This window comes from Haemorhous mexicanus, chromosome 8 (genome assembly GCF_027477595.1).
Source record: "Haemorhous mexicanus isolate bHaeMex1 chromosome 8, bHaeMex1.pri, whole genome shotgun sequence".
Classification (NCBI taxonomy): domain Eukaryota; kingdom Metazoa; phylum Chordata; class Aves; order Passeriformes; family Fringillidae; genus Haemorhous; species Haemorhous mexicanus.
Genome location: NC_082348.1, coordinates 9358130 through 9383915, shown reverse-complemented (window position 1 = coordinate 9383915; position 25786 = coordinate 9358130). Strand labels below are relative to the sequence as shown.

At 37.9% G+C, this 25786-nt stretch overlaps 1 protein-coding gene across 4 annotated transcripts in view; it reads right to left on the bottom strand.

Moving 5' to 3' along the window:
• ZNF148 (zinc finger protein 148) overlaps positions 1 to 25786 on the bottom strand; it is a 37935-nt gene that overhangs the window by 6626 nt on the left and 5523 nt on the right. For 2 of the 4 annotated variants that reach the window (XM_059852647.1, XM_059852645.1), the window contains exons 2-5: positions 10332 to 10677; positions 9012 to 9137; positions 5843 to 5966; positions 5096 to 5179 (exon numbers count right to left, since the gene is read on the bottom strand). In XM_059852647.1, coding sequence (XP_059708630.1) covers positions 5096 to 5179; positions 5843 to 5966; positions 9012 to 9137; positions 10332 to 10661 — 664 coding nt within the window. In that variant the 5' untranslated portion in view covers positions 10662 to 10677. The remainder of the gene's footprint in view (positions 1 to 5095; positions 5180 to 5842; positions 5967 to 9011; positions 9138 to 10331; positions 10678 to 25786) is intronic. The other 2 variants (XM_059852648.1, XM_059852649.1) reach the window with 2 other exon arrangements.

The window sequence follows — 25786 nt, the reverse complement described above, 5'->3', positions numbered from 1 at the left end:
CAAAGAAACCCTGTAACAATACTTTCTGAGCAGGGAGTAACTATTTTTATTTCTTTTAACTTTTGCCTTACATCTTCCCTCTGATATTTTTTCCTAGTTTCTCTGACAAAACGTAAAAATTTCAAATGCATTGTAAAGTTAGTTCTGCTTTTATAGAAGTTCACTATTATTTACTAGAACTCACCCTGAACAACAGTGATCTCTCCTCTTAGTATTTACTATGAAATCTTTTGGACCGACATAGAGGTCAGGGATTATCTTGGCAGCATCTGTCAAGACCCTCTTTGTTCTGGGAACTGCACTGCACTGATTTTTGGGATATGAACTATTTATGTCCTGTTTCAGAAATATGCAGACTATTGCTATTTTCTGAAGTAGTTTTATTCTTACTAATTATATTATGAACTGTTGAATTACCAACAATTAATTGTTAAAGTTTAAAACCTTAAATTAATAGATTTAATTATTTAAAATGTTGACAGAGTTTGTATTTTCCATTTAGAGTAGAGACATTTACCCACATCCTTCTACAAAGGGGAATACAGTACCTGAAAATAAGGTTCCAGTATTTACAGAGACTAGAATGGAAAATATCTGGATCACCCACACATGTGCTCCTAGTCAGATCACTAATGCCCAGTTTCAACTTCCTTAACTCCAAGCAATTTCTAAATCTCTCTTTTTTAAGCCTATGTCCTATTTCGAATTATTAATTCTTACCTCTCCATGTGGCTTCTCAGCCAATCCCTTTCTCAGATGAAATTATATCAATTTATTCTCTCCTAAATCAAATTATCTCCTCTCCTCAGATCTCTCAGCTTCTATCAGTTCTTTTTCTACAGGCTCACAACCCCAGCACTCTACATCTCTTCTTTCACTTGACTTAGAGAACATTACCATTTCTTGCTTATTAATAAGCAAGAAATAAAATAAAATAAAATAAAAATTTTGCACTTTTTTCAACATCCCTTGTAAGTTATAAACACGTATCATTCCCTCTCATCCTGCCTATAGGCAAATCCTCCTCTCTGGCCCATTTCTTCACTTTCAAACTCCAGGTTCATTCTTAATGTTCTCTTTATTTGTTTGGCACCCTCAAAATCACAGTGCCTTACTCCCAACAAGCCTGTTCAGACTTTCTGAATCAAATACCAACCCTTGCCTTCCACTTTCAGGATGCTGAGGCAGGACATTTAGACCTCATTGCTCTTGTTTCATACATGGGAACTCTTCCATTCCTGAAGACTACTACTTAGTCCTTGCTACCTACTGTTTTCTTTCCCTTTGCTCCACTATTCTACTTTGTGGGTTTTTTAAATTGCACCTTCAAACAACTCTCCTTAATTGTTTCAAAGCTTGCTTTCATACTACCTTAGATTTATTTTAGAGAATGGAGTGGCTGTTTAGGTTGAAAACTATCCTGAGCCTTAAAGCAAGAGAGCTGAGTCCTGTTCTGGCCTTGAACAGCCCTCTAAGGAGCCATCCTGCAATCCCAGGAAATGCAGAACGCTTCATTAACACACTTACCTGCAGCCTTACACTCATTTCTGTAAGTGAATGCACACAGAGTTCCTTAACATTTTCCTGTTCAAGCTGACTACTTGCTGGCAGAAGACTCCACAGCTACCTATCCCCATTTCAAGGCTTAAACAGGGCCAAACAGGGGCCTGTGGATTTTAGGTGGATTACAGTCACCAGCTATTTTGGAGACTTTCAGGGCACAGACAAATGCACTGCTGGCCATGCCTTAACAGGGAGAAGAATTTGGGGACACTGCCCTGGAGTTAACTCAGCACAGTACAGAAAATAGTATTTTTCAGTAGAATTCCAGAACACTCTGAAAGTAAGATTAAGAAAACCTTTGTGAAACTGACACCATATTTAATTTTGGCTTTAATCTTCATATGGAAGATAATTTTAGGAAAAGATTAAAAATTAATATGAAGATAGGCTTCCAATAATAATTTCATCCTAGCAGAAGCCTAAAATTTCAGATGCCTTCTGCAATTTTGTTGTACTTTTCAGACAGGATCTATTGCAAATGGAGGAGACCATTAATAACAGCCTTTTGATATTGCAGGGAGAATCCAGGACGCATTTTTCTGAAACGTCTTGGTTATTGGGAAATAATCAGATGTATAAAAAACCCTCAAAATTTAAAAACACAATACAACAATTAATGCATTATTTATGAAAACAGCTCATGTGTTGTGCCTGTGTTTGCAATCTATTAAAGTCAAGCAACAGAACTATTCATCCAGTGTAGTACAAATATTATGTGTATGAAGGCTGTAACAATTATAAAGCCAGGCATTTTGAAGGCTAAACAGACAAAAGCAAATACTAAAAGAAGGCTATAAAAAAGCAGCATGACTGAATAAGAAGGCACTTGAATTGTTAGCCCCAATGGTGCTTTATTTTTTTAATGTAATCTTAGTTTTTGTGTTTAAAATGGAAAGTAGGGTGGCTTACACAACTAGGACACATGAATGCACGAGTGGGTAAGGTATAAAGAAACATCTCTAAGCAAAAAGTAAGCAGACATATTTGAAAGGAAAAAAAAAAAAAAGAACATTCAGCATCTTCTCCAACCTCGTAAACTGAAAATATTTGCATACCAGTGACTCTTCCCTCTCTTACAACTAAAATAGCAATTTTCTGTATCATTAGGGACAAGTTTAGCAGCAGGGTTCCAACACTGCTGTCCTCCTCTACATACAATTATAAGCAAATTTTGTATTAATGCAATGTCTGCTTTTAGATGCAACTGTTTAATTATTTACACAGAGTAAGGCTGTTCATTGATTGCTTCCTAACTCCCTCACAACACTTCCTTTGAAGGAGTGGTTCAGAGAACTAAAGTCAAATCAGACTGGAAATAGCTGGAGCACCTGTAAATTGGGGGCTTGTAAAAGGCATAAAACAGGGCTTCTACCTCTTACTATTCTCTTTGATTGGTTTAAAATAAACTAGGAAATTTGATAAAAATCTTTAAAAGAGTAAGAGCTTTCCTGTTCCACATCAGCATTTTGAACACTGTCCAAAAGCTGGTGCTAAAAGTGGTCATTCATGGAGATAAAAATGCAAAATAAAAAAGGATTGAATAAAGAATCTTTTTTTTTTTTTAAAGGGTATGAATAATACAAACAGACCTTTACTTGCATCAAAGTAAAACACAGACCCACTGCTCACCTTCTCATTAGAGAATCAAGCTGAAAATTCAGTTTTTCTGGATGGGTTTAGTTATGTAGCCCTGAACAACAGAGTGACTACACTAACAGCTAAGGGCCAGTAGTGAGCACTGTCATTATAGAGGTGAAAGCACAGACAGGCATGCAGAGTGCCAATTAGCTATACTATAACCAGGTGAAGCCAAAAATTAAACTCTAGTTAAATTCTTGTTAACTGAACGGCCTTCAGAAAAAATTCTGCCACTCCTGGAAGCTGAGTTTTAAATGTTTTCTCCTAATCATTACTAGCATGATTCAACAATTTAAACCATCTTCTATTTTCTGAGAAACAACCAAACTATAGCTCAGGATGTGAGGAAAGGAGGAAACACAGTTATCTAAAAAAAGTCAGATATGGTTAATTAGTTAAATGGTACCTTTTTCTCTGCTAAACAAAGACTAGCATATGTAAGAGCTGGCATAAAAACCTACAATCCCACCACATCCACCCCCCTCCCTCCAAAGCTTACAATCAACACAGATCTCTCATTAGAGCTAGAAGCTAAATTTTAAAAGATAATTAAATCAATTTATAAAATATTTGCAGTCAAGTGTTAATTAACTATATTGCCCAGACTCTTATTTTCAAAGCCACGTACAGGGAATAATCCTCATTTGAAAAAAAAAAAGAAAAATCTTCTAAAAAATGTGAAGACTGCTCTTAAATTTTTGCCTTTTTGGGGGGGAGCTGGAGGGCAGATAGATGGAAGAGACTGAATGAGCATTCTTTTCAGAATAAGTATCTACACAAAGTGGAGGCAGCATGGTTCACCAATTCAGAGCCAGAGGAAAGACTAGAAGCAGAACAAAGACACGGGACAGAAGAATGGAAGACTCTTCTGTGGCTGACTGGCTGAAGGAAACCTACTTAGTCTGGACTCATGGCAACCTAGGATACAAAAATCCCATAAACAACAGGGCATTTGTGCATGTAACTCCCTGTACACTGCTCTGAAAATTCATTTTGCAGAGTTTTTTCTCCCTCTCAACCCTTACACATGCACACACTGCACTGCGTGTTAGTAGCTTTCATATCCATTTAAATGCTACAGCCAAGAAACACTGTGCACATTCACCAGCTCTGCTTTTCTGAAAAAGAGGCTGAGAAATTGGCATCTAGTCCAAAAGGGACCATATTACAAAATATTTAAAGAGGGATTGAAAGGCCATGCACCAAAATGCCAAAAACCCAATGAAACCAAACCTGTTAAAGAATGTGGTTCTGTGTGGTGCAACAAGGTAAAAAAAAATAAACATATATAAACTTTAACTTGCTTTGGTTTAAAGCTTTGGGCCTTATTTGACCTATACTGCATATTTTTAAACTAAGACTCTTCTTTTTAGAACAGTTCTGAATTAAACCTAAAAGAAAAAAAAAAGTGAAAAGAAAAGCTGATACTAATACCTTTGGGGTTAGGCATTTTGGCCATTTTAGTCCTGGCACTTTTCCATCAAATTCAAATACAAACAAACAGACAAACAAACAAATAAATCTATGGAAATGTAATTTGGAAGTCCCCCGTGTCTGAATTAACTCGATACAACAAAAGACAGAACTGCTTAACGAACTTTGACTTTTATGAATGCACAAACTTCAGGATTTGCTGCTCTGGGGTTATTTATAGAAAACTACTTTCAGATCCGCTTACTGGACTTCATACTCATTTTACAGCCGAAGGAAAGTGGAACAAGTTGAAAGCAAAAAACTAATTTCTTTTAAAAAGCTTTATAACTTTGTAACATGTGTTAAATTAAAACAAACTACGACAGGGTTTTTGGCTGCATATTTATTACCAGAAACCTTGCCTGAGTGGGGAAACAGTTTTTAAGCACGCCAGTAAAGATACTCAAGGCACTATACTCACCAGTATGAATCTTCTCATGCCTCTGTAGCAGGTACTTCTGTATGAAACGCATGTCGCACTGACTGCACTGAAATGGTTTTTCACCTTGAACAATATAATTCCACATCCATAAGTTAATAACTACACACTGTTGTTTCTGATAACTATTTTCGAGGAATATTAAAATGTCTATTAAAAACACCAGCATCTGAGCGAATTCCAAAAATACCCTGATACCAAAAAACATTTGCCTTACTAGGTACATGAACTGCAGAGTTCTCTCCATGATCCTAAGAGTCACATTAAGACTAGCACGGAAGAGTGATCTGGAATGGCTGTAATTTCCTCAAGTGCAAGATCAATCAGGATGCTGGCATAGACTGCATTCAGGATACTGGCAAGCTATTACAACAGTAAGTACCTTTTTCACTTCTCCAAACACAGAGATACCTCATCAGGCAAATAAGCAGCTGCAGCACATTTTACAAAGGGGTCAATTTTTGGCACTTAGGCTACAAGTCAACCCATTACTTTCTGATAAAGAAAGAAAAGAAACCTTGTAAACAGTTAGCTCTTCAGTTTATTAAATATATGTTGATTTTTTTTTTCTGATATTCTTTTGACACTTTGGTGCATGGAATCTCTAAGCTTAGATGCCAAGTTAGCTACACTCTTAAAACTGAAATTCGCATAGAGCTGAAAACATTTTTAACATAAGTAAACAACTCTTTATATAGTAGAAAAGACAAATTTGAAGTCAAGCAGTACCTGTATGAATGAAGACATGTCTCTGTAAATGGTAGTTGGTTCTAAAGGCAGCATTGCAATGCTCACAAACATGAGATTTGTGGGTTTTCAGACCAAGTGATCCATCCTCATTTATTGTAAGGATCTATTTTAAAAAGAGTAAAATTTGTTCTCACACTACCCTCTAAAGATGTCTTATTAACTACAAAAAAAAAAAAACATTAATTTTTTTCGATGCAGAAAATGTAAATATTTCAGGTAAAACAAAGCTAATTTCTACGAAACTATGCGTTAAGCTTCTAATACACATTTCCAATTGCAGTCCAATCCAACTTGTGTCTCGTTGTGCATTAAGAGATATTTCAACAGGACGGAGACAAAGGCACCTCATGGAAAATCAGCTTAGAGCTTCCCTAGGCACAGCTGAGTCACTTTATACACTATTGTTTATTTTGTCCGTCTGTTGGAAAGGATGCAAAGTAATCAAACCACTCCTGGGCACTAAACCATGGACGATCATATTTTAAAGAAAAAGCGAACAGTTAAATTCTTTATATCAAATCATAACTCTAAATGTTCACTAAAAGTCATTAAAGCTTAACCAGAATAGTCATATATATTATCTACATCTGTATAAAACCAGTAGTCTCAAAGGTAAAATTATATCTTAAAAACCAAAATCCCAAAGCCAAACAACCAAGAGAACAGTATTATTCTTCTCCCCTTTCAGGTTTTTTTACTCAATAAAGTATTGCTCACTTAATATACCTACTAAAGCATCTCCTTGATGACTTCAACTTGCCACACTCAATTGCTCTGCTGTCAAACAAAGCCACTATTTTCATATAAAAATAAAAAATCTTAAATTTTAAAAATGCACCACATCTACTTTATTCAATAAAGCTAATCACAGGTTTTCTCTAATTCGACAAAAAAGAATAAAAATAGAAAACTAAATCAAAACCCAAAATCTCTACTATCTCTGGCAAGAGAATAAGAAAATCAGTAAACAAATTACATTAATAAAATCTTGCTTAACTGCAAACACAACTATAAAGAAGAGCTTAAGGAACCTTAAATAATACAGTTTAGTCCCTTGTTATTAAGAAAAATAAAAGTATGCTGGGAAAACACATCTGCAGTTTGATTAGCTAGAGCGTTTTAGGTTTTATGATAATGACAGTGATGAGAAAGAAAGTCAATAACTGAAACAGTATCTCTGAAATAGCAAATACTGTAGGATCTACTTAATTTTTAATTCTCCTGCATCAAAACAAGAGTGAAAGTCTCAGACTAACAAATTCTTGTGCATTCACTCTGAAGGACAAGCACATTCATACGTTTGTAAGATTGATGTGTTACAGCTCCAGTCACAGAGAGAGACAATTGTAAAGACTCTGCTCTGTACCATTATCCAGCTGATGAAGCCAACTGCGTCTTTAAAACAAATTTAAATGCATGTTATGAGATGCTTTTCATATATTATATTGAAATTTTAAAATACTTGTGCAGAAAATACACTTAATTTCATGGTTATCCTAAACCTGGGCTTTTCTACTTAATCTACCACCTCTTAAATGATGAGAGTTAGCTTTGTCAGAGCAGCTTCCCTAACCAAAGCAACAAAAAAGCTTGTGCGTGTGAGTGTGTGCGCGTGCGTGTGTGTCCGTGTGTGCACGTGTGTGTGTCTGCGTGGGAGAGGGAACAGGAGACAGGAGTCATGATACCTGATGACTTCTTCCTTACCTGACCACTGCATTGATATACAACAGAATTTAGAACGTTTCAGAATGTTAACTGACTTCCACTTGTCAGAGTTCCAGCTGCTTGTTTGGATGGAAAATCAACCCCACTACTCTGGAAATACTGAAACTGCAGCAGGTTCTCACCTAGGTCAGTCCTTCAGCTTTTTTCTACTCTGCCTTTCTACTCTGACAGGTCTGAAAAGGGGGAAGAGAGACTGAAAAAGAACCTGTTTAACAATTCTCCTGATCATTTTTCAATCTTTTGTCATCTCAAAAGACTAATCCTGGCAGACTGGGAGATAAAAAGGAAGCATGCAAGTACACGTCTGTAGAAAGAGGGGCACACGCCTCTTCTACCTTGCCATGTTTCCATGGAAGTGATCTCTGGATGTACTCAACCTAGATCTCCTTTTTCTCTCAAAGGGAGAAGTGAGAAAAAAATGCACAGCATTTGGAACTTGCTTCCACACCCAATCTGAAGCAATTTCTCAGCTTTCCAAGAATACTACAGGTGCAACCTTATTTGACAGTGCTTTGAGGAGGACTGGAAGGTCCTGCTCCCAGGGCAACAAAAAGGAGGTTTGGGAGATTTTCTTTGTATTACAGTGAGTTTTTCTTTAATGTACAAACAGTCTGGGCTGATTTCTGAGTAGGCTTATTTTAATACTGCTGTGTGATAACATATAACTGATTTACTTCTATCAGAGCAGCCTGAATATGTTCTATTTTAAGTCTGAAGATTAATACTGATTTGGGGAATTACTTGAAGATGTAACACTGCTACCTCATGAGGCGAAATGATTCTGGTTTTATCTGAAGTGCTTCTCAACAGAAGAAAATTGTTTTCAGACATACAAGGATACATAGTCCTCATGAATGGATCTACAAAACAAATTTTTAAGTAACAAACCAGCAGCCAGAGTAAGAACCTTTTGATATAAATAAATACATATATGAAGATGATTATGACCACAGGAATTTTCCCTACCAGTAAATTATTTTATATATATTAGTAAGCTTTTTAGAATTTTCAAAACTACCATTTTAGTTTTTTTTTTTTAAACTTTTCACTACTATGCATGAAGCATATAAAATTATCAGGCTCACAGAAAAGCACAACTATTATTAGATAGATACAGAGTAATGATTTATAAATGGTCTACAAAGCTACTGACTCATAATTTAAAAAAAAAATATTTGGAGAGAGAACTGCCTGGAGAGACAGATGTTAAAATATGTCAAGAGTTCATGTTGCTAAAAGGAGTTCAAAGAAAAACACTGTTATATCAGTTTTGTTTTGGGTCTCTGGTGAACTTCAGAACTGCATCTTTACTGAGCAAACAAACAATTTCCAGCCTAACTAGTTCAAATGCTAATGAAATTAGTCATAGTCAACCAAATCTTCAGGTCCTTTTAATCTTGGTTTTGCCAAATCAATGTCTTACTTTTGCTGGTGAACGCTGTTTTCTTTTCTTCTTTTTCTGCAAATCTACTGGCTCTCGTATTTGTTTTTTGTCTCGTTTCTGTTGTTCAGATGCATCAGTAAAGGTAATTTCTTGCTTTACACTGATCTGTTAAGATACCAAGTGCCAGTTTCAGGTAAGGTTCTCACTACAGAAAAGCAATTTTTCAATTTTAGAAGATGACAAACTGCTGAAACAGAAAACCTTTTCCTAAGGGAATTATCTTCTGGCTTCACTCTTTCAGAAATTTAAGTGAAAGAATTAATATGTATCTTAAATAAAAAGGGCACAGTTAATTTCCTCAGTAACATTTTGATGTATCCTTTCATTCATCTCCCAAGGTCTTTTTTCCTGACCTGTGGTGATTTTGAGATCAGTTCATATATTAAAATCACTTCCATCTGTAAAACCATTCAGTTTTTCATACCTATTTTACTTTAGTCCGTGCTGTTGTCAATATAAGATTTAACGGAATAGTTTATTATATATTTAATACAGAAGAATTCTTAAGAAAAAAAAAAACAGTTCCAATGATGTTTTTGACAAAAAAAAAATTTAAAAATCTTGATCTAATGTGAACTTTAATGAAGACCATGATACTCTTACATTTTTCTAACACCTGAGCCACCTCATCTACAGCTAACAGAGTAGTGTTTTAACAGTGCTGTGTTTCTGAAGATTATTCTTTGTATGTAAGGCTATCTACTTTTATAGTCCTGGTGATTGTCCTTTATGTTTGAAGGGTAACAGTGATGGTGTGCTGCATTACAGACAGATGCTCTATTTTCAAAGGGAAGTCATCTCTGTGCTCTCTGGGAAAGCCAAGGTATACCTTCTATGAAATTCGTGGAGGGGCATATTTATGGTCATGTATGAAGTGTCACAGTCCAACCTGCAGTGTGAATGCAATTGCTAAGCGTCCACATACCTTAAAAACAGACAAGATGCTTCCTATAGCAAAAGCAACTAAACAGTACTATGAACAGCATAAACAGTATGCACCTTCTAATAACACTATTTATTCCGCTTTGTAGTTACCCCTGAACATTAAATATCCTTAAAGGAGCACATTTTAACACTTTACTTCTATGGTAACAGCCTGCTTATAAAATATTTATAAAACAGATACTTAAAGATTATACTTAATTGGCAAAATTTATCCACAGCCAGAGGCAAATGACATAAATATTTTGATAATCAAAATCCAAACAAGCAATTAATAGATTCTTGCCAGAGTAGGATTAGACTACCAGATCAAGCTTCCTAGTAATCTCTCCAATATTTCACAAAGAAATTGCTTACAGGGACATTAACAGCATACTGCAGCCCTTGAGGAAGTCTATCTTGTGCATCCATTTCATCATCATTTTTTACCGTCTCCTCATGGACCATGAGTTCATCATGTGAAATCATCTCTTGCTGTCGAAGTTCACTTTCCTGTAACACTTCATCTGTTGCAAGAATTTCTTGGTGCGGCATAGTCCGATCTTGAAGCACTGCCTCTTGCCGTTCTCTCGATACTCCAGACTGGTCAGATACTGCACCCATCCCTACCATAGCCCTGGATGACTGCATCTGGTCTATGCCACCACATTTAAGAAATAATCCTCCCAGCTTGTCTTCAATGTTCATTCTTAAGTGCAATTACCTACAAAGAAAGTTTTAATAGTAAACATCTACAATTGGTGCGCTTGCTTAAATTTTTTTACTTAAAAACATTTTATAAGAACTCAAGTCAGTACTCAACAAACACACATGCAGTCCTCAAATTGATACTGAGTAAGAACCAAAAGCTGGATATCTTCAAGGAATGTCAAAAGACTCTCCTTTTGCACATCTGTGTGCACATAACTGAACACTTTCAAATAAAAGGTTTCAAATTATGCTCCTGACTTCGGCAAAAGTATGGTAATTAAATGAAGGCTAATTCCTCCTTCTCATTCCTTAGAAAACATTTAAATTTTTTCCTGTATGCCCTCTTTGCTCTGCTCTCTTTTTCCACTTTGACTGTCTTTTACAAACACCTCTTTCATATTGGTCCTGTTCTCCCTACTTCCTTGTCCTTCCAGCACCCTTCCACTGCGGTTACCCCGGGGCATTGCTGCTCCTGGAACATCTTAATATCCACAAGTGAGAGAAAACTGGGCTGCATCCAAAGCAGCAGTTGAGGGAGGTGATTCTGCCCCTCCACTCCACTCTCCTGTGACCCCACCTGCAGTGTTACATCCAGCTCTGGGGCCACAACATAAGAAGGATGTGGATATGCTGGAGCAAGTCTAGGGGAGGAAAGGAAAATTATCAAAGGGCTAGAACATCTCTGCTATGCCAACAGGATGAGAGAAAAAGGCGGCTCTGGGGAGACAGACCTTATTGCAGCCTTTCATTACTTAAAAAGGAGCTTTTAAGGTGGAGAAAACTTTGGCAGAACCTGTTGCAAGAGGACAACAGGTAATGGTTTAGAATAGAGAGATGGTCACTTTAGACTAGATAGATGGTCAATTTAGACTAGATACAAGGAAGAATTTTGTTACAATGAGGGTGCTGAAACACTGGCACAAGATTCCCAGAGATGTGGTGTATACCCCATTCAGGAAAACATTCAAGGCCAGGTTGGATGGGACTGAGCAAACTGATGTAAGTGATTTTCTGCTCATTGCTGGGGGTTGGACTGGATGGCCTTTAAAGGTCCCTTCCAAACCAAACTATTCTGTGATTCTATGAAAATGCAACTTTGTAGCTAAATCTATACATCAAATAAAGACCATAGAGAGATCAAAGCTGTTCATAAAAGACATTCACAGTGAGCAGGAGCATTAGTGAGGAAATATAAATTCCAAACATGAAAAGCAATACAAATCACAATATTCCAACAAGTATCATGACATTATTAATTAGTTTTTAGCACAGAGCAGGAGGCTTTTGTGAAGCTGGAAGTGGCAGCACCTTCTCATTCTACTAATCAATATATATTCAAGATAGTTCTAGGACTCTTCTCCTTGGCACACTGGATGTCCAGTCAGAGCAGTCAGTCTCCTTCACCCTATTCCCCAGGCCCATAATCCCTACTACCCGCTCCTCAGTGCTCCTTGAGACAGACACACCAACAGAGAGACAGACAGACATCCTTCCTCCATGCCTCTATGGTCCCACAGCCAGAGAGCAGAGGCAATACACACACAGGCCACAGCAGACACAGGGGTAGGAGCAGAGGCACAGGGGAGTTGGACAGCACACAGCAAGCCCAGCCAAAGCACCGGACGGGACCTTGGGCAGCATCACAACAGCAGCAGCACCCTTGCCTTTGATGCATTCAGAGTTAGGATACAGGTGTGATGTGGGTACATTGCTATACATCAGCTTCAAATTCCATCTCCCTGAGAGTGCAGCATGGAGAAAGGATCCAGCTCCATTCAAGTCTCAAGTCAGAGGCTATGCTGCCTTCCCTGCAGCTCACAATGACTACTCATAACCAAAGAAATCAGGTCTCTCTACAGGTTATGTCCACAGAAATCAGCAGGGCCATCACAGCAGAATTCCACCACAACAGCCCTCTGCCAGTCTAACAGGCTGCCAACATGCAAAAACACTCCCTCAAACAAATGCACATCAAGTGTCTAAACTTCCATTATTCAGTTTCATCCATTTGATCACTTTCTAAATAATTTTCTTCTCTGGGAATATATTTCAAAAACTCTCAGTGTATCTAAACATTGGTGAAGTTTTCTTTTATATCAAACTACATCGAGTTTACAAAATAAACAGTGGTTTCTTTTTGGGTGAGATCCTAGATTACTTGGTAGGAATGGAACCACCAGCTGAAAGAGCTGAAAACTCTCATGAGTTTCTCCTACATTGTCCTTTGTTTCAAATATTACTATTGGCTCTTAAGATTCTGAAAGTAAAATTAACTCAATGTCTTAAAAAAAAAAAAAAAAAAGAACAGAACAACAACCTCACCACACACCACAACAAATAAAGTAAAAAGCCATTTCACACATCCTGATGGCAAGTCATGTCTTACAACTCAAAAGTGAAAGAACATTTGTCCCTATTCTGTACCGTGAGAGGTTCTAAACTTCCGAATACATCATAGAAAGGCTGACAGCCAGGATGGTCTGACCTCTCTCAGTTTCAAATACTTAAGAAGCACACCAAAGGAAGAAGCTTTTCAGGCAAATACCTTTTTTATTATTTTTAGTAAGCCTTGCTCTGCTGCAAATCAGGAGGACAGAGTCACCAAGCTAAATGTCTTTATATATGACAGTGTCATCAATCTTTTTAGCATTCTTCCTTCCTACATAACAAGTCCATTTTAGGGACCAAAATGACAGGAGAAGAACATGGAAAAATTCTGTTCAGCACATTTATGCTTTTTTGTTCTCCTGCAATTCTAACATAAGTTTGAAATCATGCTTTTGATTTTCACAGTATCTGTCTTCAAATACAGACAATTTCGTAATGCCTTGAGTGAGCTCAGGTAGTGCTATGTGACAAATTGACTCTCCAATTAATCCATTTAGAGCAGAGAATGAGATGTCTTCCAGGGAAAATGCAGGTCTGGTATGCCATAGAGCCACTTGCAGACATTATATAATCCATGAGGTATTTTTCAGATGTAACTGGGAAACCAAACTGATAGTTTCTCAGCAATAACACAAACAAACAAACAAACAAAACCTGGCACAGCACTAAGGCTGTATTCTTCCCACCAATGCAGATCTCCCAGAGGTCTTGCAATAACATCATAAAAGAAGAAAGTAAGGATTAATTTATCATCTTTTTGGTTTGGAATATCCTGTGCCAAGTGAGAAAGGTAAAATATAAGTGAAATTCTTAAGATTTGGTAAAAGATGGTGCTAAAGACCTAGGGCTGAGACTGGTTCTTTTGGTAGAGCATTCTAAATATCTAGCTTGAAAGACAGACTTCAAGGAAAATAAAAGAGATGTATCTACTAATTTCAGCCTTTATCTGAACTCAATCCATACTCAGGGTACATCTCACACAGACTGTCACTCACTGCGCTTTTGTTCCACACTACAGAAATACAACAGCATCAGGTCACTGCAGAGTCTCCAACGGAATGACATGAACAGGTATGAGAACACAAGAACTCAAGATGCTGAAACACATTCAAGGGAGAACAAACAGCATCAAGTGTGAGAACATGGTGGCCCTAATCTGTCTGCTCAGGCCACTGGCAAGAACAGCACAGAAGGCTGTTCTCCATGAAGGATGATATTGCCACATCACTCTGAAATTAGGTAGGAATTGCAGAAATCCTGGATTTAAAGCTACTTCCTGGCAGGAAGTTAGAAAGGCTAAGAAGCTGAGTTAACCACACAGAAGAGCCTGTTGCTCTCACCAACAGGGGCAGGAAGACTCCTGACATGCCAAACCTTGGGACAGGTGGTGAGATACAGCAGCTTCCCAGAGGACAGGCCAGCTGTGGGCTGGTATTCAAGGGTCTAGCTGGCTCCCGCAGTTGCAACGGATATGGAAACAGTTTCTTTCTCACCCTGACTAGCAGGTTTAGCAGAGTCATGCAACTGAAAGCCCTCAAGTTGTCTTCCAGCCATGATCTTGAGTCATATCAGAAGTGGTGCAGTAAATGCACTGCTTATTAATCAGGCTTTCAAACACCTGGCTTTTCAAAGAAAAATAGTGAGAACTCAGTGTTAGGCTGCATATGAGAAGTGATGAAAAACAATGTCAGTTACATGACTTGTAGGTGATGTTTTAAAACAAAGAGGTAATGTTTTAAAACAAAGAACCACAAACAAAAACAGGCTATTAATCCAAGCAAGAAGCATCCCAAATGCAATTAATTCAGTAAAACACTTGTAATTTGTCAAGTGACACCTTTCGGCTCACATAAAAGGAATCCTATCATTTAAACTGAAGATGAGACGCGTTCTTGGAAGAATGACAGTGTGATAAAGAAATGTAAGTTAAAAGCATTCAAACAAGAGCACTTTACCAATTTGCAAAGATTAAATACATTTTTAAGTGCAAGATGCATTTGTAAAATAAAGATCAACTTACTTAGAGATTATCTCTAGGGAAGCTACAAAAATGCAAACCACATACACACACACAAGCAAATTTCTTGGCATAAGACATCATTATCCCTATTGCAGAGATGTTTTTCATGGAATTTCAAGAGTTCTATTAAGCTTCACCAAGTAGTATCTTGATTTTTCTTAGAGTATGTAGTTCCTCTGTAAACTGACAGAAAAAGAGCTGTCAACAAAACCTTTAAAGAATACGTTTTGCTTGATAGAGGTTCTCCATACATTTACTGTAGGCAAAGCACCTTACAAGAGACATCTACAGGCAGAGTTCCCTGGGAGGAGAGAGAGAAAGGGAAAGGACTGCCCAGAAGACATCTCACAGGACCCTGCCAGCACCTTCTCTTTTCACAGGGTGCTCCCCAGCTGCCTGCAGCACATCCCCAGCCAGTGAAGCACATCGCTTCACTCAGAAACCGCTGCTTCGCCAGAGCCTCCGGCTGCACTTCACAACTATTCATTTCAGGAGCCCTGACATCAGCTTTTCCAAAGAGATCTGCACTGAGCTGGAGAGCTGAGCAGTAAAGACAATATTCCTAATTAAAGAAATAACCACTTAAATGAAAACATGCTGCATGAAAAGCATGACAACATTTCAATTCAGAATCAAAAATAAAAATACCATCAAGAGAAAACATTAATTGATTCAAAAAGTCTGCTGGGGTGGTGGCTGCTATGAGGTGGATGTGAACAGAGACCCTAAAGGAAAGCAGCAAAATTTGTAAGCCATCAGAGTTCAACACCTGGTCCAGCTCTTGTTCTCCACTTTGATTAATGGTAAGGGTTATTCCATCTTTTTGATTAAGGTAAGGGTTATTCTCCCTTCTTTTCTTAAGCATGAAGTAAGGCATTATTTAATTTAATGAGCAAGTATCCAGAGATACTAATTGGGTTCACTTTAAAAATAAAATCCATATGTGCAGAAACATGAATTCTGTATGATTTAAAAGACTATTTATGACAGAGGAGAAAAGAAAACATATTTAAGGATTAACAGCAGGGACAAAAAATAAAAATCATCTGCAGTTTAGTATCTATTTGTAGAACAGAATTAATGTTTTTGCTTTTCCTTTTGAAGTAATATGGACTTTTTGTATTTGTAAACATTGTCCTGCGAAAAGCCTTTTTTGTTCCAGAACTTCCACTACTCCTTTCAAGTGTTAAAAAGCAGGATTAGCTGCTTTCTATATCCATAACCCACTCCACCCTGTCTCCTATACTATCTTCTCCCTACTTTTGCAAGGCAAAAAGGAAGGAAAGAAGGCTAAGGAAAACATGAAAGGAAAGTTGTTAAAATATAACTATTCTTCTAGCTTAAACCTGAGCTCCTTCTGAAGGACTGTAGCAAAGACTTGAGACAGAAATATGACTTTCACTATAGCAATAAGCTCTCTTTGACCATGTTTTCTAAGATAAAACCCAAACACAAGAGTCAGGATGCACAACAGCAATTCTAACTTGCCTTTAGCAATGTGATACTGTCCTGATGAAAACTACCTCCAAGATTCCTCTCACAAAAGCTGACACTGTGCTCAGCCCAAGGTATTAAATGGTTTCAGGGTAACCTTACACTGGGAGTAGCCTCATGACATTATTTTAGCTCCACATTTTGGGAAGTGTGTTTTCATTAAAGACAAGGCAAAATCCCTGATGAGCAAATAAATATCTGAAGCTACAGAACATGTACCTGAGCACTCCTCCCACATCCTTCTTCAAGAGCTTTTGGAAGAAGGAGTACATGCAGAGCTCAAACTACAAAACATAAAAAGGTTACTTGTGCAAAATGCACCCAGAATAAACATTACAAAAGGCAAGCTGGGGAAACACCTCAGTTTCTTAGGGCTCATCTCTATGGTCATGTTATAATTAATTGTGCTAAACTGTAAGCTTAAATTAATATAGTGTACTATTATCTATAAAACTCCCTAAATAAACACTCTTGTTCTAGTACAGAATTTTTTCCTTCCCTGTTTAGTGAAATAGTGTAATTCACTTTGGAAAGGTTTATTCTGAATTTAAAAGTCAACCCCTTTACAATTAGAGCAGTTTACTGGCATGATTAGTAAAACCTTTCTAAATAGCCAAACTTCTACAAAATCAACTACAGCTAATAAATGTCCCATTCCAGTGGGACTTTTGGTGTGTTTTTAATTACCCAACTCTCAATGATACTGCAAGAAACAATCCAACAGAGGGGGTACCTGCCCAAAGAGGAGTGTCCTGCCCCTCTCCCCCCTCAGATCTCCTTGTAGCCTACTTTGGGTTGAGCACAGCATTCTGCAGCTGAGAAGGGAGCTGGACAAAAACATTCCCACAGAAAAGCCCTGAGGTTTCGTTTGGATCAGTGGGACAGAGCAGGTGGCGGATACATAGGGGAGATGGGCAGTGAGGAAGCAGGAGCAGGGAACAGGACAGTTTCTCCCAGGAGTGGTCAGTGGTTGGATCAGATCAGAGTGCATTGTGAAACTGCTCCACAAAGGCCATGTGCACACACAGAGGAACACCTCAGAGCTGCCACCCACACATACCCAAAGGCTACGCCAAATTCAGACCACAGAAAAATGGCTATCTACATTCTCAAATGCTTTACTCCTGAAATGAAGTATAAAAGTCTCCAATGATTCTACAATTCCTGATGCTAATGAAGAAAGAGATAGCAACAGGGCTTAATAGCATATTTGAAATTACTAATGTTTAAGCATTTCCATGAATGAAACCATCACCAATGCAAGCCCCTCCAAAAGGAAGAGAAAAATTAGAACTGAACAGGTTCCTAACATCCATTTTAAATCCCTATCAAACCATGAAAAATGCTGACTATTCTCATCACATCAGAAAATATACTTAGTTGCACTATTAAAATATGGATATAGTCCAAAACAAAAGGAAACACAGCTAGCTTTCACAATATCAAAGGCTCAATTTTTACCATACCGCAGAAGCCTAGAGAGCAAAGAATAATACCCTACTTAATGGTTCTAAATAAAGAACATTAAATAAAATTCTCTCTTATCCCTACTCAGAAAAATAACACTCAGCTAAAAGAACGATTTTTAAATTAACACACAAGGATTTTTAAGAATCAATTAGAATGTGTTGACTTGCAAAAAGAAAGCAATCAAACATAAATCATCATGAAAAGGTTAACAGATCATAAAATCAACACATTCTAAAAGGTAACATATGATACACTCTTATGACTTGTTGCACAGTTATTTCTGAGTGCTCCATCTTGCTGAACACATGCCAGTGCAGGGCCTGACTCCACCAAGATTTACACTCATACTGAGCTGTGAATAGTCCTATTACAATCAACAGGATTACTCACAGAAAATCTCCTTATCATGCATAAAATTATCCATGTGTGAAAATCTTTGTCACCTTTCTTATCCTGAAATCTGTATTCCATCATCACCAGCATAACCATAATTTAATATCAAATATGCATATGGAAAAGCTTGTGATGCTGTATTTAAAAAGACACAGTTCCATGTCAAAATCCACAGGGGTATTACCAGTGTCACAAACATACTTTAAATAGTCCAAAAATCACTGGCAATGCTACTTTTTATCTGGGAAAAAAAAAAAAAAGCCACTGGTTTTGTAGCATTTAATCATAAACTACTAGAAAATAGTTATTTTTCAGAATTTATCTGAGAATTTTTCCCACTGGATAGTTAACCTCAGCAGAACACTGCAGGATTTCTGTCTTTGCACCATGAAACTTGGACACTCAAAAGTGCTCACTCTGGGGACTTCTGGTGACATTTATATTGAGGAAAACAAACACTACACATAACTAAGTCTACCTAGCATCTTCTAAGTAGCATTTTACAACGTCAGTTCAACTGGTGAAAATTTTGTGAAATTTCATCTATCTCACGCATGCCCCAAGCTGAAACTTTAAAAAATATTTCAGATAGCGTGTCAAATGGTTTTTCATTTGATTTTGACAACAGTGCAGTTCTATCACAAAGCTGAGCCAATCCAACAGCTAGGGTCATTGAAAGGGGCAATCCCTCCTCCTAACTCTGAGAGTCCACCCTATCATTGGTGCCTACTCTAATGCTCAGATTTTTAAAAATGTGGGGTTTTTTCACAAGTCCTTAAACTCCTTGGGCCTCACAACTTCTTTACTATCTGCAAGTATCCCTGAAGCATCTCTACTCACCACAAGCACTATGCTGCTGCTGCTTTACAGAAGATGACAACTGCTGTTGCTCTCAAATTGGCCCAAGCACCAAAGGCCTGTATATGTGTGTGCATTTGTTCCTTCTTCTTGGTGGGTAAAAAATTGGCTGGATGACTGCACTCAGAGTTGTGGTCAATGGCTCAGTGTCCAAGTGGAGACCAGTGACAAGTGGGATTCATCAGGGCTTGGTAGTGGGACTGGTGCTGCTTAGCATGTGTGTCAGGGACATGGACAATGGGATTGAGGGCACCCTCAGCAAGCTCCCAAAGACACCAAGTGGTGGATGCCCTGGCGGGAAGGGATGCCATCCAGAGGGACCCTGACAGGTTGGAGAGATGGACCTGTGTGAACTTCATGAAGTTCAACAAGGTTAAGTGTAAGATCCTGCAAGTGAGACAGGACAATCCCAAGCACAAACACTGGTACTGTACATTTTTTAAATACAAATATCATAAATATATGTGCATGTGTGTATATATATATATATATATATACACATACATACATATGTGGTTTTCTACAGCACACTGGATAGAATACTCCACAAAAATATGTGAAACTAGTCAGACAGATTATAAGATCCTCGCTCTGTTTGTTACAAGTGCCAAAACATGCATGAGTCACAGAGCGCAAGAAAAGAAAGCTGAGACCATTTAGGCAGTTGAACCCTACCCTGCAAAATAGGATCAAGCCCTTACAAAACTTTTTTTTTAAATAGATGATCAATAATTATATTTGGCACATTTTCTGGCTGCTTATTCTGACACATTTGGGTCAGATTTACCCAAAATGCTGAGTACTCACGGCTGCAATTACGTCACTTACAGCACTACTTTAAAAATACAAAGATGAATGCAATGCTGCTATTTTAATTTTAAAAAAAGCTCTTAAAGAGCTCAATGGATATCCACACCAAACACAAATTTTCATCTTGCTCACAGGCACCAATTCTCCAGCCATAAAATAAGAAATATCCATTTCCTCTCCCTGAGGCATAGTAAAATACTTGTAACAACAAGCAATATTCAATATAGGTCACAAGGGTGAACTAATCAGTTTGTGGTGCTCTTGTTCCTGCAGCCTGAGGGGAAAAGGCAGCACACCTCAGATGGAAAGGTAAACCTGCACCAATGACTGAGAAAACTGCTGTGAGAAGTTAGGTAAGAGGGGTCTAGCTCCCCAGGACCTAACTAAAGCCCAACCAGCAGGTTTCCAACTAACATGGAGCAGCCACTTTGGAGTAGAATCATTAGAGGATGGGGCACACCAATGTGGGACTGCCATCAAGAAAAGGTAAGCATGACAGTAAGACTTTGAAAAGAGAAATATTGTTTACCACCATGATGTAACAAAACTACTAGAGATTTGACTTCTTTTTGCAGCTCTGCCCCTGCTTTTGGGGCAAATCTGTTATTTTGGCAAATCATTCACCATCCCATCTTTCTTCTTCCTGTCTCTAAATCAAGTGCAATGATCTACCTAGGATTCAGATGTAAAGCGAGCAACAGACATTATCTCTGAGGGCCTCAAAAGCCTACTGATAACTATTACAGAAATTTCACAAAGAAAGATATTAATTCTGCCTTCAGAGCAGGATTAAGCAGAGCACAATAAGAGAACACATGTTACACAAAAAGAAGAAAGCAAAGTACAGAGTAGCAGCTTATCCAATTCATGGACATTCAAAAAGGTAGGGGCCTTGGGGTTCACATATCATTAAATAATATGGCATAATATTAAGATACAATATATTTATAATATAAAGAGGATGGTAAAATTAAGTGGCATGGGTAAAGCTCAATGCTGCAATTTTAAGGCTTGCATACTTGACTTGCACCTAAAATTGCTCTTTTAAAACCGTGCTTTTCCTGTAATATCTTTACTTCAGCTTCAATATTTCCTAAAAGGCCATCTACATGTACTAAAGAAAAACAGTAATTACAGAAAAATTCAAGGCAATTACTTAATACGTCCACACAGATTAAATAACATTGGACAATCAGCTAACAGAAGTATAACCAAGAAGGTTTTGCTCAAAAAACCTGGAAGTTAGCTGCAAAGGCCATCTTAGAGATTCTGGAAGACATTCCTCATTTACATACATGAAAGAACATGGAAAACTTTCAGGAAAAAAGAACAACACTATTCTAAACCATAGGTGAGAAGGCCATGAATAACAACAACACAGATCTTACAGAGCCCAGGTGATATTTCTAAATCTTACTTCAGCACTCGACGTTATTTCAACACAGGCTCTCAGGTTGTGAAATCAATGCAAGTATTTCAGAATACAGGAACCATTCTCCTAAGTTCCAATTTCAACTTTAGCACATCACCAGGCAAGGAGCAGGCATTTTTTCCCTAACTTCATTTCAGGATAAGATTACATTCTGTGTAACATCTCAAAACAAATTCTACAAAATGTGCTTGGCTCTCTCTGCATCAACTTTCCACCAAGCAAGGAACATCTCATCTCATCTCATTCTTTTCTCATCTCATTCTTGTGCAGAGGAAGCACTGTCATACCTCAGTGTAACTTCATTTTTAATTTCAGCTGTGTTTCAAACACACCCTTCATCTATCTACACATGGAAGAGAAACTCAAACAATCCAGTTAATCCAAAACATGACAGAATGAATACCTCTCGAGCAAAAGATTCACACCAGACAGACCAAGCAAATCCTATGCTTTCTGTACTGCTTTTCAAATACCACAGTGTTACCTTCAGGGGCCAAAAATGTGGGCCAGCAGACCTGAAAGAGCCTAAAGCTCAAAGACACAGATCTCCACTCACTACTCCACTCTTCAAGCCCTATAGGTTTATCCTACCTATATTAAAAAAAAAAAAAAAAAAAAGGGCATTTTAGCAACCTAACTATTCCACAAGGCTAATACACCTGGCAACTAAAAATTAAATATCTACTTCACATTTCCTAACATAAACACAAGGCAACATACATGTAATATAGTCAATGGGAAAAAAAAGCCCATATAAGAATCTCATCAGGTAAGAAAAAGAATCACAGAATGCTCATGACATTTCCATAAAGCATTTGGACCCTTCAGAGATGGCAGCTCAGGAATATAAAACCAGTGCAGTGACAATGATTTAGGTATCACCAGAAGCAAGATCTCAACCTGTACACCCTGGTGGTAGCCCTTTCTTTCCTTTAAAGCATGATAAAAATCAAGGAGCAGAGGATGTTGTGATGCTACATTAAGGAGAGCACTGACCAACACAGAGCCAGAAAAAGAAAATCTATCACTGCTCTTCAAATATTCAAGCAGTTACAAACTGGGCATCAAGGAGCAATTTTCATCAGTGGGATCAGGGGTTGCTGTGGCCTAAACAGCTCTCTGTTATAGCATCAGAACAGTACCAAGCACCTTCATCAGGAATAAACAGAAGATTCAGCACATAAACTGACATGTGTTAGTATTTAAAGATAGTATGAAATCAGCCAGAGGAGGAAGGAGTAGAAACAAACTCTAAAATCATGGAAATGAACAATCAGGTCACTTTCTCGAAACCCCTCTTGGAACACAAGCATGTTACAGCCCATGTACATTTGCCAAGACAACAAAGGAGGTTTATTTAAGAGTATACTCATCTCCAGTTAGGATTTTTTTTTCCACACTGTTGCAACAAATCCACCACCTCCCTACTGCTAACCAACACTTGTGGTCAGATTAAATCAACTAAGAACTATTCCTATCCCACTTACATAAAATTCCAGAATTGTAAATAAGCCTCTTTTAATTCATTTTTAATCTCAGTGACCCTCACTTCAAAAGAAAAAAAAAGGCAAATCAAGTATTAAATCCAGTGTGCTTCTGCAATGTATCCTCTTCAAAAGACTATCCATAACCTCAGCAAGAACTTCCAGGTAACTCTTTCCCTTGATACTTCAAAAACGGTATGAACAAGGAATCCCACTGACTTCTACCACATACCCCAAGGTGATTTTTCCTCATTACAGTTTTAAATTTCTCAAACAATTTTCAGGCACTTAGGCCCATTTTCAGATTGAGGCAAGCCAAAACATGAGATGTCTAGAAACTATGTTATAAGAGCAATAATAACACAGATATCCTGGCCCATTAGCTAACACTGAAAATAATCCAAAAAATAAAACACAGACTTCTCAGGATTGTGCCCTCTTGAATAAAAAGGTTGTGGAAATTGGATTCTACCTCAATGACTTTGGTGCCCTGCAGCTAATTCTCCCTAATTAAGTCCTAGAATACACTAAAACAGAAATTCAGAATGATTAAAAGATATGATACATGTTTATAACAACTCCTGTAATTACTAGGAATAAAAATCTTGAAGGTTCTTGATGCCATTAACTCACAGACCAATAATTAAGGGCTACCATTCCAAACAGGTCTGAAATTTTTGAGAACTCATAGTCAAATAACTTCATGATGAGGCCAAGTCATAGCAAAACACATTCCATATAATCCATATTATTAAGCAAGCAGGAAACCAATATGTAAAGCCAGAAAATATTCTGACAGGATTCGGATGAAGGAAAAATTCAGCATATTTTGCCTTTATGGACTGCTTTCCAGATACTGGTTCCTCATCCACCCATGTTGAGGTCTCACACTGATGCAGCTGCACTCACCCAGGTTTCCTCAATGCAAAGATGTGTTCCACAGGTAACAGGGCAACAATTTGTAACAGAATCCTAGAATGGTTTGGCTCTATGGGGACCTTAAAGATCACCAAGTTCCAATCCCCCTGCCATGGGCAGGGACACCTTCCACTAGACCAGGTTGCTCAGGGCCCCATCCAGCCTGGCCTTGAATACTTGACAGGGATGGGGCATCCACAGCTTCTCTGAGCAACCTCTTCCAGAGTCTCACTACCCTCACAGTCAAGAATTTCTTCCTAATAGCTGCTCTAAATCTACCCTGTTTCAGCTCATTACCCCTTGCCCTAACACTACCTGTCCAAGTACCCAAGATAGAAGCACCAGAGCCAAGACTTCTCTGCTGAACTTGTGTCCAACAAAATGTGGGAAATTAAGAGTTGCCCAATATTACAGCAAATTTTAGGATATAAGTACAACAAATTCCAGTTTTTCTGCACGTGCAGCCACACTCTCATCACCAGCACAACTGCAGAAAGCCCCCTGCCTGTCCTGTGACCTACAAGGAATGTAATCCAGGGGTGACACAAAGGCACACTAGACAGTAAAATGCGAGATCATGCAAAGAATTGACAGATTAAGTTTTCTGTCAGTTTGTCCTTTTACATCGCTGTTCCTTGGAAAGTGACAGTAAACTCACACTTAAAGCTGCACTACATTTGATCCAATATAGTGTATGTAACACTGATTCCTAACAGGCACCAGCTGAACATGCCTGGTTTGCATGATCTACTTTTAACTGTCAGATTCAGACAACAAGCCCACTGGTTTTGTCTACAAATTGCCACCTACTTCACATCTTCCAGCAAAATACTGTGACAACTGGATGATCATCCTCTGTGTGCTCCTCTTCTATAAATTCTATTTTAATTCCCCTCTCAGTAACTTAATTTTATCATTGGTGATCATAAAAAACACATTTCAAATACATAAAAATTCTCTTATACGAGTCATTTAAATAAGACAACTTCATCATCTCTACCAGGAAAAAACAACACTAAAGTCAAGTAGCTTTTCCTTACTTCATTATACCCCATAACAATACAAGCTTTCCTGCTCCTCAGAACACAATCACGTAACTTTGACATCTTTTTGCTGACTCAGAGAAAAATTCATCACAAAATATAACTGTCAGATTCACCAGTGACAGAGGAAGCTCCTGAGAACCACAGCCTAATAAAGCTTTCCTTCTTGAAGGATGAAAGCGGTCTTTCCCATATGAAAGATTCATTTTTATTTGATATTGTTAAAGCAATATTCACTCAGGGCACCTTCACACTAGCCTTTATTTTCAAGAAAACCAGTTATAGGGTCAAAACAGAAGTTGAAAACCAATATTTCATGGGCATGTCTGGAAATCAGCAAGTGATTTTGGTAAAATAATTGTATCACATGTTGGTACCCTGAGGATTAACCACCTCCTTCTGCAGTTCATCTACAGTGGTCAATACAAACATTTTCTTCAAAGTAAGCAGTGCAGGATTACTTTAGCAAAAAGGAGTTGGTTGAGTTTACCAATATATCATTAAGAACTTCTTTGCTAAAAGAAACTTTACAGACAGAAAAGAGAACATGACTTAAATGTATGTATATAGTTACTGTTGCATCAAGAACGGCTCAGTGTCATCCATCTCACACGTATTTTGTTTGATAGAGACTGACATGCAACAGAGACCTATGTTAGAAACCACTGTGTGTATGTGGTCAAAACCAGAGGAGAATCATGCCTCAGGAGATGATAATTTCCTTCAGAGTACTCCTATTTGAGACACTCTGAAATCATCCACTGAATCTGGAAATTCTGACTGTTATAATGCCTACAGACTAAAAAAATCAT